The following is a 15,680-nucleotide window of genomic DNA, read 5'->3' as shown; positions in this document are numbered from 1 at the left end:
TGAATGTTTTTTAAAAAAACATTAGTCTGTGGGAATTTGTTTCCAAACCTAAGATGATACAGAAAGTAGACTCTCATTAGAAACAAAGTTTTGACTTTTCCTCCCCTGGTTAAAATCCCAGAATTTTCATGGAAGTATTGTATTGCTATGTACATATGATTTTAGACAAATCTGAATAGTGTCAAATCTCGGCAGCATACGTGATAGCTACGAGGTGTGCTCCCAGACAAGATGTTCAGAAAGTCAAAATTGAGAACTTAAAAAAACCTTATTAATTTTAGCCTCTAGAGTTTATTTTATAATATAGTAGAGGAGGGCTAAAATAACTACCTTTATAAATATAACTTTTGATTAAGTTTCTTTGTGCTAAGTTTCTATCACCTACATGGGAAAGCATAATTTGAAAGATCCCATATCCTAACTGGAAATGGGCCGATATCCACGGCGAAAAGTATGACGACTTCGGAACTGTCCAAACGCAGGCCACGTGTACAGGGCAGGTGAAATGACAGAGGCTTAGGAAAGTCTAGTCAACAGCCTGAGAGGCAACCTCAATGGAATACTAAAATCCTTCTGGAAAAAAGTGTTTAAACCTCCTTCAGAATCTGTGATCAGTCTTGAACTTCCCTTCTGCTACCAACACCGTCAGCCATATGCAAATTTCTAGAAATTATGAAGTTAGGAAATCTATAGAAAAGACAAATTGGTACAGCTCTGTAAAAATGGTAATGTGTGTGTCTATCATTCTTCATATAGTTGCTTAATTTTACTTACAATCAGTGAGACTAAGGAAAAACAAATCTTGGGAGAAAACTGGGGACAACTTGTTTGGTGCCACTATAAACATAACAATGGGCCATTTTTCAAAAAAGATCAGAGGTCAATGTTAGGTAGCTCCAAAAGCACCCTATGTAATCGAAGAAAATCAAACAATCAAGTGGTTTTCTGAGATGGCTCACAAATCCTTAGCTTGGCAGAGCCAAAGAGTTAGCTCAAAATTATATAAATGATTCAGAAATTAGTAAATTTAATACCTTTTCTCTGTTTCTACTTATTTGTACAGATGCCCCCCCTCAAAACTAATATGTACCTAATTTAAAGGATAAGCTATTTTAACAGAAATCTCCTTCATTTGTGTAATTTAGTTCTTTCTCTATGTATAAAATTATATAGTCGATACAATATATACCTATATATTGATGTTATTTATAGAATTTATTTATTATATACTTATTCACATACTTTTGCTACAGAAATTTAAAAATGCTTGAATCATTTTTAATGAGGTGCTGCCCCAGAGGCCAATGGGGATGGTATATAATACCCAGAATATGTATACATATATATTTATAATATACACAGATATACAGGGTCCGGCACAAATAACGCCCCTTTTCATTACAAAATCTTTTATTATAAAATCATAAGAATGTAATTCTGTAACATAACAACATCACATTCCAGCACATCCTATGACATTTTAGGTGAAATGTTCAAATTAAAACTCTAAATTATCATGCCCATATGACTACCCTACCCACCACACTCAAGCAGGCCTTACTTCTGCCACCCCTGTGTGTGTGTGTCTCCTTTCACTCGAATTTTTGTTACAGCATCACTGTTCTTCCAGCTGTTCTGAACAACTGCTCACCTGGTGCGATTTTCCCATCCTGAGCAGCAGGCCCATCTTTCAGCACATTCTTCACCTGCAGGAACTCGTCAGGCCTATCCCCCCCGATGATGGTGAAACCGAACCCCATCGCACTTTTCTTCAGCGCCGCCCGAACCAGGATGCCTTTCAGCTGGGACGGGTCTCGGGTGAAGTGGGACTTTTCCATATCTGGGCCAAAATGAGAAATGGCTTTGAGAACAAAACTCGTGACAATGACGATGGCCCTTGAAGGCAACATCTAAGGTAGTGTATGTAACTTAAACATAATGAGCCACAAAAAAGAAAAACTTAGAGAATCTAATATTAAGGAACAGTCAGAATTTAAATTCATAAGCTACCAGTAAATCACTAAAAAAAAAAAAACAACCCCAAAACCCCAACAACTTTGGTGAGTCATTTCTCTTTTCTAGGATCCTTCCATGTTATTTGAAAGGTAAAAGCACCTACTTTTTCCTCCTCATTGCCTTGTTTGTACTTACTTTCACCCCAGGAGTCCCTTACCTGGACTCAAAACAGGAGGTGCAATCTTACTATTAAACTGCTGAATGTCAGCGGCACCCATTCCGCTGCGCCTTTCCCTGGAACAGGCCTCCGCTGAGCCGAGTGTGCGAACAGGGCCGGGAGGGTGGAGACGGCTGTCACCCACCTCTGAGAGAGGCTGCTTGCAGACCTTCTCATAAGGACAGCCTTGCATTGACATCTGATGGGAGGGGAGAATCCCTAAACGCAGGAAGTAGCTTTTCTTTCACTTATGTTTAGTGGATGTTTCAGGAAGAAAAAAAAGCACAGCTCCACTGACAGGCCTATTTTTAGCAATTTCCTCAGACCTGAAAGTGGTCCACATTGGCAGAGAACACCTTCCTTCCTGTCCTCAGGACCTCCCCCACCCCCGCCAAGACGGCTGCCATCAGGGCGCTTCTGAAAACCCCGAGAGGACCAAAACGGACAGATTTACAATTTCCAAAGCATTGTTTAAATTAACTTTTTAAAAGACGTTTTAACATTTTCTGCCAAATATTTTTTAACAGTTCTATTGCGATGTAATTCGCATACAACAGAATCCAGCTGCTTACAGTGTATGAGTGAGTGCTGTTCGGTCATCACCGTAATCTGATTTCAGAAAAATTTCTCCTTCCACAGACAAGAAATCCCCAGGCCCAGGAGCAGTCGCTCCACTTCCTTCCCAACCTGAACCGCACCTAATCTCGGGCAACCACTCATCTACCTGTCTGCAGGCTTGCCCCAGCCGGGCATTTCACACACAACGCAGTCTCATAACAGAGGTCTTCCGAGTGGCCGCTGTCACTCCCCGCAGTGTTGCTGAGGTTTGCTTGTGCTGTAGCATGTGTTAGAGACAGATCACATTTCATTCATCCGCTCGTCAGCCGATGGACATTGGGGTCGTTTCCACTTTTGGGCTACCATGGATGATGTTGCTGTGAACTTTCACGTCCTCTAAAATTTCTGTCTTTCGGATTTAACTTTTCCTGACACCTTAAGACCCGGTTCAAAAGTGATGGGCCCTCTGCTTTGCAAGCCCCCCGGCCCCCGTGACTTTCTCCACCAAAGCAGCACTGAGTGCTCCCGGCTTTATGCCACCTCGGCACCTTGTTCGTCTCTATTAATGACAATGAAAGGCATCACTTATTTGTCACCATTTGCAGATACACTGTAAGCACTTTACTTGTATTAATTTGCAACTCTGAACCACCCTAGGAGACAAGGATAGTATTACCCCTATTTTTCAGATGAGGAACCCAGAGGCACAGAGAGTTTAGGGAACTCACCCAAAGTTACACAGCTGGGATTCGAACCTGCTCCAGCCATGCACAGTTAACTGCTATTCGAGGATGCCACCTGCCATCCTATATTGTGACCATTCATTTCCTACATGAGATTGTCAGCCATTGAGGGCTAGACCTGTCTAACCGTTTTTGAATACCACAGTCCTGGCAAGGCACTGGGCATATGGTAGGTGCTCAAAAACATTTGTCAAACTAAAAATATTTGCTAAATTGAACGCAAAACTTAAGAGAGGGAACTAGGTTTTTGAAGAGTAGCTGCAAGAAGGAACTGCTTCTCTCGTGGGCCACAGAGATGGGGAGGCTACCCCATCACGATGGCTACGACATGACCGCATGGGCTGCTAACTGGCTGTAACGACAGATGGAGGAGGGGAACAGATGCGGAGGGAGGAACAGAAGGTAAGAAATCACTGGGCAGCTTTTTCAAAATGCACATGGCTAGGCTCCCCAAAATCTCAGAACCCATCGAGTTTAAAAACGTTCCCCAAATGATCCTAATTTGAGAGGCAAATAATATGATGGATTTGTTATTCCTTCATATCAGTTAATGAAGAATCCTGAATGGCTGCTGATAGCAGACCTAAGCAATGAACTTGGGAGACACTCACAATGAATGAGGCATCTAATACTGGCCTTAAGCATTAGGAAACAAAGCAGTCTTCAAATCCTCAACCCGTAGCAAAGCTCTCAGGCCCTTCTCCCAACGATGTCACACAGCATGAGAAAAACGTCAGTATTCTCCCAACACTCCAATGTGGGACTAAGGTTAGTCCCATCTTTATAGCGACACAAACTAGACATGCTCTGTAGGATTTCAGAGCCCCAACAATGAAAAGCTCCACGTCACTTCTAAGCCCGTCAGTACGTCAGCGGCACAAGCTAGGGGAAAATTCCTACCTGGTTTCGAAGACCCCACGTCGGGCTGTCCTGACTGCTTTTTCCGTTTGGCTTCCTCCACTGGGTTTTCAAACTGGGTTTTCTGGTTGAGGTGACTGTAAAGTGTAGAAAAATGAGCATTTCAGTTCAAGACGAAAGAGTTACACTATTTAAAAATCGGCCACCAGGCCGTTCCATCACCACAGTGTGAGGGACCGTTGGGATCCTCAGGCGTGGGACAAAAGGAGTGACACAGCACAGCGGCAGGGCTTTTGGCAGCTGAAGCAAAGCCCAGAGACGACGCCCAGAAGTCAAAGCCGCTGACACAGTCACTACAGCTCCTTCACGAATGTAGGGTGATAGAAAAAACCCCTAAAATGTCAATTAAAAAACAAAAATAAAAACCAAGTTTTAGTCTAAATACATAAAAAACTGTAGTAGTTTTCATAGCTAATGCAATCATAACTGCTGGTCACTGAGTAATTTTTTAAAAAGGTAGTTAACAGAAGGAGGGTTTTAAGCTTCTCTAAAATGAAGCAGCTTTGAAGACACTTTCGAAGAAACCTGGGTACAGAAGCCTTCTAGAATTTTACTATTACTTTTCCACTGACTCGCCCACATCAATTTAGCAGCAAGTAAAAGAGGTTTGCTTTTATCAAATTACATTCTTACAGAACAACTCTTCTGCACTTAAATGGCTTCTTAATTATATGATGATTAAATGAATTATGTAATCGCAATGTAAGTTGAACTGGCATTTCCGATTTGGGGACGTTCACAATGGACGTGGAAGGCATACGAGTCTGTGGGAGAGCAGAGCAGCGGGAAGCAAAGAGGGTAGGGGATCGGCCACCAGTAGCCAGCACCCTATGGGCGAGAGGATGTGCTGCGGAGGGGACAGGGCAGGGGTGCTACGGGCAGGTCGGTAACTGGACGTTGGTCAAGAATGCAACTGCCGTACAAGATGTTCAGGACCACAGACAGGTCTAACGCAGGAGCCATGGGAATGATGTCCAGCACTCCCAAAGCACACATGTACTTCAGCCTAAGGACACGCATTTTCCAGCAGAATCCGTTTTTTAAAAAGTGACATTATTGAACTCCAACAAACACCAAGCCAACAGCATTTCAGATTGTGATTGTGTTCAGATGGGCCGAGGACTAAAAAACCTGCACAAAAACAGTCACACAACTTGCATCATTCCTTTGCTGTTTGTGAACATTATGGTGGTGGCGGTGGAGGGGGCAGCTGCCAGGCTTCTCCGTCACTTCGGTGTCTTGACTGATGCAGTTTTTGCTTTCGGAGCTCTGACGCTGGCAAGTGCTGCCTGACATTCTCCGGGCTCTGACGTCGCGAAAACTCAAGTGCGCCCCTGCTTCTGACTACAAGGGGAGCCCGATAAACTAACTCTTCAACCTTCTGCAAAAATGAGGATCACTGGTGTTAAGATAGGCACTACTTTTAAAGTTATTCATTAAATGCTGACATTTTCATATTCTTGAAAAAAATTAAACAACTAGAAACTGACACTTCAAAAAAATAAGAATAAACCTGTGTAGAAAGGACCTTGGCTCACTCTCAGCGTCATCTGGAGCTAGGATGACTCACTTTGCCTCCCAGATATCAGAACATAAAAAGCAGTAATTTGTATTTATCTTCTCTGCAATGTGTGGGAGAAGAGAAAAGAAATATGCAAATGAGGAATCCTTTTCCTGAAAATTCTCTGACAAAAGAATGTGAGATGTAGTGAAGGGACTGCATCTGCCCCCTCAAACTACCTAGATTAAAATGCGCCCCAAAACAAAACAAAAAAGTAAAAACAGTCTCCTTTTCATTTAGTTCCTTATATTTGCAACATTGTTAAGATGTAACAGATTTTGTTTTCCGTGTAACGAGCTATGTGAAGAGAGGAGACTAAAGATTATCAGAAAAATTAAATAAGGGTAGCAAACAAGCATGATTAAATACATTTATATAACTTGGAATCTCATCTGTGCTGAAAGTTTTGTGTGTACCATATGGGTTTTCAAAATTCATCTCAGCCAACAAAACCATTGTTCTTCTATGGAGGGTCTGAGGTATTAAACCGGACATATGTTTTCCCTTGGTTACCGAAGTGCACCAAGACATTTAACGCAATACAGTAACACGGCACTCCTTACACAGGCATTCTTCTGGAAGACCTGCCCTTAAATTTTTGGAACAATTTTATTTTCAAAACTAAATTAATCCATTTCGGAATCTCGGACTTGGAAATAAAAACTCACACAGAAACGCCGCCGTTGCAGCCGGCGTTACTACCACCAGGCTCCTGCCAAGAGCGATCGTGGAGCCATCTGGTTTGAGAAACTGAGAGAGCCAAAGAGTGGCCATTTCGGCAACAGCTTTTTATCTCCATCAGTAAACTCGCGGCGGATCGCTGTGCTCGAGATGCCAAAGCTAACCCATCTGGGACCGCAGCCACATTCCACAGCTCAGCTGACTCCACACCATGTGCATCTCCAGTACAGCCTGCTCCTTCTTAATCTAATGAATTATCCGCCTGCAAAATGAGCTCGCTCTGGGAACAATCAGACCGAATCCTGTTGCTGCTGTTGCTAATGTCGGCGGCTATCTCACGTACCTTGGTGACAGCTGGGAGCAGGTCACTTCAGGGTTTGCCCCGAAGTTGCTGCACTATGATAGCCTTGCTTAATGAGAACCAGATCATTTTGCCCAAGAGTTTGTAACAGGCAAATGACTTTCACCTCTTGACCACATGTTCGAATTCATTTGGAACGGACAATAAGAGAATGAGAATCATTATCTAGGAAATGTTCAGAAGTGTCCGTGGCACATAATAGTTGACTGAAGCTCAATTTAAATCGACTAAACTACTAGGGGGAAAAAAAAAATCTCACAAAACCTTTTTAGTTGGCCTTCAAATATTCTTTGGACTTCAAAAATGTTTGTTTCTTTATTGTAACTAAATATGCGTTAGAGAAAAATAACCAAAGAGCTGCTGTATACTTTTCACATCACATTATCAGCAAGACATTTAATAGCACAATGGAAATAAAATTAGCATCACCTGTCAAAGGAACAAAAATATTGACATTGACAAGTTATAGATTTAAGGGCCAAACTGAGTCATTTCCTTAGGGTACAAGTTAGATTTTTTCTAGCGTTTCCCAAAATCTCTCTAAGCAAAATAACTCAAGGGACATCCCGCACATCAGGATACAGACCAGAGTCACAGCAGGAGTCCAAGGTACTGTAAGGATGAATACCAGGGACTGGCATTTGTTTATGCCATCACGTGATAACAAACAGCGATCATAAAACTAGAAGAGTCTCAGGTTTGCTACTTGTTCCAGGTAACAATATCATTTGCCTTCACTACACAGGCAGTAGGCTCCGACTTCTAGTTTCCAGGGAAACAGTAACATTTCTGATGCAATTACTGCCTGGTACTAGATGCCCTGAGGTCAAAATTGTATCTATAGCATTTGGAAGGAAAGCAACCTCAATGATCATAATAATGTAGCAATTCAATAAATGAAGAAAAGGGGAGGAAAAATTAGGTGCGGACGTTAGCTTCATTTCTCTGGCTGACAAAGCCAGGTGCCTGGTGTTCCACGCCAGCATCTGTGTGTTTAAATGCAACCCTAACGGCTGTGGAAGGAGCAGCTGTCACTCATCCCCCCAAATTACCAAGTTTTCCTTGAGTAACTCCTTAAAACAGAGACACTTTTAATCATATACCTCAGAATTTTGGGTCAAATGATACACTGCCCTTCAAGTTCCTTCATTGTTTTCAAAACTAAGCAGCTTTCCTGTTGGAAGTGACCTTCCGAGTTCATGTCTCACATTCTCTGTCTACTGCCTTTCTCTTTAGAGGCTGTAGTAGTGAGGGTAACATCTCCAGCAACTACCCCCTGGCTTTCTGGAAGCCCCGAGTTGGGGAAGTAAAGGCTCAGGCCCCGCCCTCTCACCCCCTCCCTGGAAAACTGTGACCGCTGGACAGCAGCAGCAGGAAGTGTGGCGGCTGGTATCCCTGAAAGCTGTGCAGCAAAAGCCACGCGTTTGGGAGAGCCGTAAGGGTGGTAACAAACTTACTCGACGTAGTATGTCCCGTACTGAGGGTCCTCTATTTTCTCCCAGCCATAAGGAAGTTCTGCAAAAGAAAAGAAAGAACTGAGTGAGATGCCAGCTTCAAAACCAACAGAAAAGAATTTGCCAGTGAGTGAATTTACATATCCGGGAGGCAGGCAGAAAGCTGAGGGCTCACTTTGAAAGAGCAAACAGTTTGAGTCTGAGTGGCTTCTTCAACAGCCAAGGAGTCTCCGCAAGTAACCAGAACCTCAGAACACGAGAGGACATCAAACTCAAAGGTGTTTCTCTGAATCACAGGCCACAAAAATGCTAATTATTTAAAAAATCACCTGGCACACAGAAGTCCCTCCTTATCCGTAAGGGTACATTCCAACCCCCCCCGTGGATGCCTGAAACTGCAGGCAGTGCCGAACCCCACACATACTGTTTTCCACCCCCCACACCTTTCCACCTAAAGCGTTTCACAGCTCCCCTGTGCGCCTGAGGTGCCAGCATCAGTGCCCCTGCATTTTGGGGCCGGGGCTGAGGAAAACGAGGGGACTCGAACACAAGCACTTTGACAGTGTGACCGTCAATCTGATAACCTCGATGGCTACTAAGCGACCATGGGTGGGGGCATACGGCGTGGATGCGCTGGACGAAGGGAGGGTTCACATCCTGGGCTGGACGGAGCAGGGCAGCGCGAGATCTCATCATGCTACTCAGAACAATGTGCCATTTACAACTTATGAACTGTTTATTTATGGAATTTCCATTTAATACTTTCGGACCACAGTTGTCCATGGGTAACTGAAACCACAGAAAGTGAAACCACGGACGGGAGAGAGGGCTGTTGTAGTCCTTTCATTTAAAAAGCTCGGAGACGATGACGTGAGACCCGCTCGCCCTGCAGTCCAGCACGAGAAGCGGCCGCTCCCCAAGCTTCTCACATGATACGTAGGATGTGCTGACTACGTCCATCATACTCTGACCCACTTCTCCCCAGAGGACAGTCCAGCCCTGGATTTTTGCCATTTCTAGTGGGCAACCTAGATTTGCTTAAAATCTAACAAAACCCCTACTTTCCCTTGCATTGACTCGATCTGAGTAGCCAAAGGAAATTGTGCTTAACTACCACAGGGTCTTGGGTAGAATCCGTATTCGTGTGTAATAACAAAGAAATAGCTTGTATAGGATCATTATATATTATTTATTGCCAGTGACTGACCTGTAAAATAGAACAAAAAAACTGAAGATTTTTCCAACATAAACCGACCCTGTCAGGAAAGAATCCTCTTTTCTCTCCCACTCTGTTTTCTCAAGATTCATTTTATTAGTGAGACACGGATTAAGTTGGCAGAAATGTTCCTGGCAGGTGGTTTTAATGCTATCTGTGATACACAGGAGCCCAGCGAGAGGGAATTTTAAACAAACCCACCATTGTACACTATGACTCCCTGCTTTTATCTTCAATTTCTTTTAGAGTGTTTTTCGGCTATGCTACACACACACACACACAACACACACAGACAGATGGTGTATACCGGACAGGAAATAGGCTTAGGTACATCAAAAGACTTGTTGATGTTTTATCATTTAGCCAATTATGATGTTACTGACTTTGTCAGAAAAAATTCCAGCGTAACGAACCTCACAAGCTATGCAATCTCTTATGTGCTAATAAAAAATATTGCACGCTCAGAATAGAAGAACATAGATGACCAGGCTCTTGATGAAAATGTCTCCATCGCCCCCTTCCCCTTTCTCCAGCATGTTTTCTGCCTGTGTGTGTGTGCGTGCGTGTGTGTACGCACACATGTAGCGATCGGTGGCTTCAAACCGTGATGCGGCTTTGTGGTTTTCCTTTGAAAGACCTGGTTCAAGTGGCTGAGGTGGAACAGACAAGAAGAGTTGAAAAGGAACTACCGGGTGAAAACAGGACAGAAGAACGGAGATTCTAACATTCCGTTCACCTTGATCCGCCACAGCGACGACGCAAGCCCCTGCCAATGAACTAGGAGCAGTAGTTCATGACCAAGCGACTGCTGATGGATAAGAGTATTTGTGGGTTATATCTCTCAAACTGTTCTGTAATAATATATATATTTTTTAATTTATTGATTTTAGAGAGGGGAAGACGGGGAGAGAGAGAAAGAGAGAGAGGGAGGCACGTCTATTTGTTGTTCCCCTTATTCATGCATTCACTGGTTGATTCTTGTATGTGCCCTGACTGGGGGTGGAACCCACAGCCCTGGTGTATCGGTACGATGCTCTAACCAACCGAGCTCCCTACCAGGCAGACCTGTTCTATAATAGTATTACCACGGCATTGTCATTAAGGATCTCCCACGATTTCCTTTTAAGAGAAATTTTCTTCCACTGGCACAGGAACGGAATGGTGCTGTGTGAAGACGCAGTGCACCACCCCACACAGCCGGGTCACCCGTGTCCTTCGGGAAGTCTGGAGCAACCGGAGGAACTACAGAGTCGGGCGAAACGTTCCATCTGCTATCCGAAAAAGTCACTAAAAAGAAACGTGCTAACGCTTAACAAGGACAAAATATCAACACAGATATACTTTAGAGTTAACCTGGAAATCAGTCCGGCATTTTAGCTGACACTGAGAGCAATGAGCAAGGAACAGATACAGTACAGCCCCTCTTCGGGAGAGTCAAGTTGGTCATTTACCTTGTGGGTCACTTCAAGTAATCACTATAAACCCTTCCAGGGAGTGACACCATTCACCATTAGCCACTTTTTTGGCAAAGCAGATTTAATACAGTTGATGAAGTGATTATTTGCCCATTTAAATAAAGGTAATAAAAGCAAGGCTAAAATACCTAGCAATTTTATACACTACCAGGGGGTCAATTCCTTCACTGATTTCCTTCTTTTCCTTCCCTTTTCTCTTACTCCCTTCCTTCTCTTCCCCCTCCATCCTTCCTTATGCAAAACTAAAATTACAAGCACAATTCTAGGCCCTGGCTTCTTAGCTCAGCTGGTTAGAGTGTCATCCCAATACGCCAAGGTTACAGGTTTGATCTCCATTCAGGGCACATACAAGATGCAACCAATGAATGCACCGATACGTGGTACAACAAATCAATGCACCCTGCCAAAAATCAATAAAATAAAAAAATAAAAATAAAAAGGAAGCACAATTCCTGACCTCAGCCGCTGGGTCGAAACAGTAAGACCGGAGAGAGAGATGGCGTCACAAGGTAAACACGGGCAGTGCGGGGGGAGGACCCTGCCTACCTGGTAAGAGCCGCCACCAGGAACTCCTTCTAAAGGAGGGCGGACCGTCATGGCGGGGGGGGGGGGGGGGGGGGCGCGCACAGTCATCCGGCCAATCAAGGCGCCCCGAGGTGTGAGGACACCTGGCCTTTTCAGTAATTACAAATAATCGGACTGGGCTGGAGTGAAGGGTGCATGTAAGGCGTTCCCTTGTAGGCAAGCACGTCCGCAGTGCCACGGATGGGGGTTCGATCCTAATTTTGATGGCGATGGAACTGATTAAGCTGGGCTGTGATGTGGTTACGTTCACATCTGAGGAAGATTACGCAGCAGTCACAGAGGATGCAATGGATGAAGCAGAGTGAAAACAAAGGCAGACAAATAAAAACCACCATTAAGAGCCGAGATAAGAAATCGTGAAGGCTGGAAGTAAGGCGGTGGGAGAGGGGACGGGACGCAGGAACGGGTAACAGAGACGAGGAAGTCAAAGCAACGGGGCGCCATGGCCAACGCGCGCATTTCAGGGAGGAGGCCAGTGTGATGCCCAGGTTAGTGGCTCTTCGGGCATGAAAATGATAAAAATAAAAAAGTTCATCAAACACTTATTAAATATCTACTATGGACGGGCTGTGGGAATAGGAAGAAGGTATGGATTTGGATTCAAAGGCACTTGGACGATAGACATAGTAAGAAGTGCCTGGTACAGCTCCTGGCACCACCAGACACTCGGGAAACGGCAGGTGTTTGATTAAAGTCACAGCAGACAGAACTTGGCGGCTAACTGCAACGCACAGGGTGCGGTGAGAAAAGACAGTTGAGGATGAGGATTCATTCTGAGCACAAGGAGCTGGGAGAAGGTGGCGTCACCTGCTGAGGGCAGGAATGCAAGGGAGGGGGAGACTGGGCTCAGTCTGGGAGGGGCTCTGTCTGGGGGCCTGCGCCACATCGTGGCAGGAACACGCAACCGTCTCTTCAGGTCATGACCCTGGTCCCCAGGGGAGAAATGTGGGGAGACAAGGATCTGGGAGACATGGGGGTCGAGGCATGACAGCCGACAACCAACCATGGATAGAAACGCAGGGAGAACGGCACCGCAGGAGCCGAGCGCCGAGTGCAGCTCCAGCTGCTCTGTCTTAGGGCAGCTGCAGTAGGGCGACCACACAATGCAGTGCTCGCTACTAATACCCTCGCTGGGACGACAGGAATTCGCGGGGTCAGTCCTGAGCTAACAAAGACACTGGTCACCCTGAGTGGAAAGAGCTTTAGGGGACACAGTCATCCAATTTTCCAACTTCCACAGAGGGGCGAGAATGGCAGAAACATTGCCAGTTTTCTGCGCCTCTTCATTTTCTTCTCCAAGGATGAAAAAACATCTTCTCTGACTGGTGAGATCAGAGAGTGAATTCACTGAGCATGGCCCAGGGCTCTGGGTGCCCGCCTGCCTGCAGAGCACATGCAACCCCTCTGGTCTCCCCACACCTGCCTCGTGGGCGGGCCTGCAGCTGGACGCAGAGGCCACGGCGGAACGTCTGAGTCCACCGCCCACAGGGGAAAGACCTTGGTGAGCGCACACAGATGCAGGGCCAAAGCCACGTCATGGTCACTCGTCAGCAGGCCTTCCAGCCTCACCCTCCTAGTTCCTGTGTGTCGGGTCTCTGTTGCCTCCAAAGCAGTGAGTGAAGACAGCCTTACTATTTACTGCCTCGCCCAGAACTTGCTCAAGAAGGGAGACCAAAACAATCCGGGGGGTAGGGCAGCTTCCTTCCTTCCTTCCTTCCTTCCCTCCCCCCAACTCCCGACCCTTCCAAACACTTATGTCTCTACTGAAGGGACATAGAGATGAATGAGACAGTACCACTGCCCTTCTGGAACACGGGCATTTAGGAACAGTGCGATATAATTAGTGTTATAATAGATACAAGCCATGTGGCACTGTTGAGCACAGAGGAGAGGATGCCTGTCACTGACCTGGAAGAGAATGACAGAGGAGGTGACAAAGAAACAGTACTTGGGGTGTGAGCTTGGAAGGAGGAGTGGGCACGAGCCGGGGAAAACTGGCCACGGGGCTGGGTCCTGGCAGACACACGGGCACCCAGAACAGGCAAAGACAAACCTAGGTCACATTTCTGACACGAAAATACTTGGGAAAACATAGATTATGGTTCAATTACACAAAGCCTTTACTACTTCACCAGAAGTCTAGACTTTCTTCTGCTGACAGCAGGGAGCTGTTACAGGCATCCAAGCAGGGGAGCTATGAAGGTGGCAATCTGTTACAAAGATTAACAGGCTATGTAGCCGAAGTGTTTTGATCGTGTAGCCTTATCAGTAAAAATCTTGAACATGTACCTCCAAGATATATATATATATTCATGCATAAATATGTATGCACTACGCTACTAATATGTATGAAATAAAGCTTATGCTTTATTTCATATGTATGAAAAGTGTCAGCTCTGCCGTGTTCCTACTGTTCATTTGGGCTTGTGTATTTGTATTATCTTCAGTTGGTACTATCTTTGCAGAAAAGCTTTAAAGGCACATTTTAGTTTTGTCTGGATTAAAAACTATGTAACATGGCCCTGGCTGGTGTGGTTCAGTGGATTGAATGCCAGCCTGCGAACCAAAGGGCACAGGCCTGGGTTGCGGGCCAGGCCCCCAGTTGGGGGCGCATGACAGGCAATCACACATTTGATGTTCCTCTCCCTCTCTTCTCCTTCCCCTCCCCTTTCTCTAAAATAAATAAAATTTTTTTAAAAAAAACCCCAAAACTATGTAACATGGTCTCTAAATCCACTAAACTGGGCAAAGTAAACTACAAGACTCCACAGCGCCTCTGACAAGCGTAATTAGCACTCTGGGTGGTTGGTGAATGTGATAATCACATACAGTCACATACAGAATTGCCAGCCTATATCTAAAATAGTAAGAGAAGCTTAATTTGTCTTTCTTTTCCTAAAAGAAACATTATGAAAAATCAGTTCTAACAGAAGATAGTTTGAACGCCAACATCTTGGAGACCGCTGGTAGGAGGGGCGTACTGGAGAAGTCGCTCTAGGAAAAAGCACGAAGACAATACAAGTGTGTGGCGAGCACAGGAACGAAGAGAAAGATACAAAGGAAAAAGCACAGACAGAAAGAGGACAGATGGACAGACGGCTATGTGGAGAAGCAAATATCGCAAAATGTTCATTGTAACATCTCCGTGGTGGGCACACACCATAAAATTCTACTGGTTTGTCTATACACTGAAAAATTTTCATACTAATAAATACACTGGCAAAGTAGAGGGGAAGGAAAGGGCAACAGGCTTGGGCACTGCACAGGTACAAGGGAGAGAGAGGAGAGGAAGGAGCAAGTGTGGCTGCAAGGAGTCGGGCCCAGGGGCGTGTGAGGATGGCATGGCTGAGGGAAAGAGGGAGGGGCGACTTTGAGAGAAAAATGTTTGCTTTTAAATTCGTTTATTTGAAGTGCCAGTAGGACAATCAAAAAGAAAGTCAATAGGAAATACAGAAATAGCATTTCGAACAGAGAACAATACTAGAGATTTAGATAAGGGACCCCACTACAGTAAATTGATAGTTAAAGCTATGAAAATGAATACGCTCTCCAAGGGAAAACAGGAAACAGCAGAGAACTGAACTCAAAACAATTGGTGGGCAGGAAAAAGGACGGAGACCAGCAAACCATACATGCCTGAGAAGACTAATACCACGTTCACCATCTTCAAAAGGTCAAATTCTATAGTGTTACATAGTTTCGGTCACAGTGGCTGATTTCACCATAAAGAACTTAACTGCTGAAAGCCTTACAGACGAAGTAAGTATGTTATAAAAATGGTTTTAAAAATTATTTCTTATAATAAGTGTCGGAGCGGCTGTAGAGAAAAAGGAACCCTCGTTCACTGCCGGTGGGAACATAAAATGTGCAGCCGCTGTGGAAACCAGTGTGGAGCTTCCTCAAAATAATTAAGAATAGAGCTACCGTAGGACCCAGCAACCCCTCTTCTGGGCAT

General features: G+C 44.8%; 1 protein-coding gene across 3 annotated transcripts in view; it reads right to left on the bottom strand.

Annotated features, from left to right (window-relative positions):
• Nucleotides 1-15,680, bottom strand: part of MAGI3 (membrane associated guanylate kinase, WW and PDZ domain containing 3) — a 191,151-nt gene that overhangs the window by 40,159 nt on the left and 135,312 nt on the right. For all 3 annotated transcript variants that reach the window (XM_053915711.2, XM_053915712.2, XM_045203684.3), the window contains exons 7-9: nt 8,453-8,510; nt 4,375-4,469; nt 1,652-1,840 (exon numbers count right to left, since the gene is read on the bottom strand). In XM_053915711.2, coding sequence (XP_053771686.1) covers nt 1,652-1,840; nt 4,375-4,469; nt 8,453-8,510 — 342 coding nt within the window. The remainder of the gene's footprint in view (nt 1-1,651; nt 1,841-4,374; nt 4,470-8,452; nt 8,511-15,680) is intronic.

Source organism: Desmodus rotundus, chromosome 12, assembly GCF_022682495.2.
Source record: "Desmodus rotundus isolate HL8 chromosome 12, HLdesRot8A.1, whole genome shotgun sequence".
Lineage (NCBI taxonomy): Eukaryota > Metazoa > Chordata > Mammalia > Chiroptera > Phyllostomidae > Desmodus > Desmodus rotundus.
Note: the sequence above shows the minus strand (reverse complement) of the source record. Positions and strands in the feature narration are given on the sequence as shown.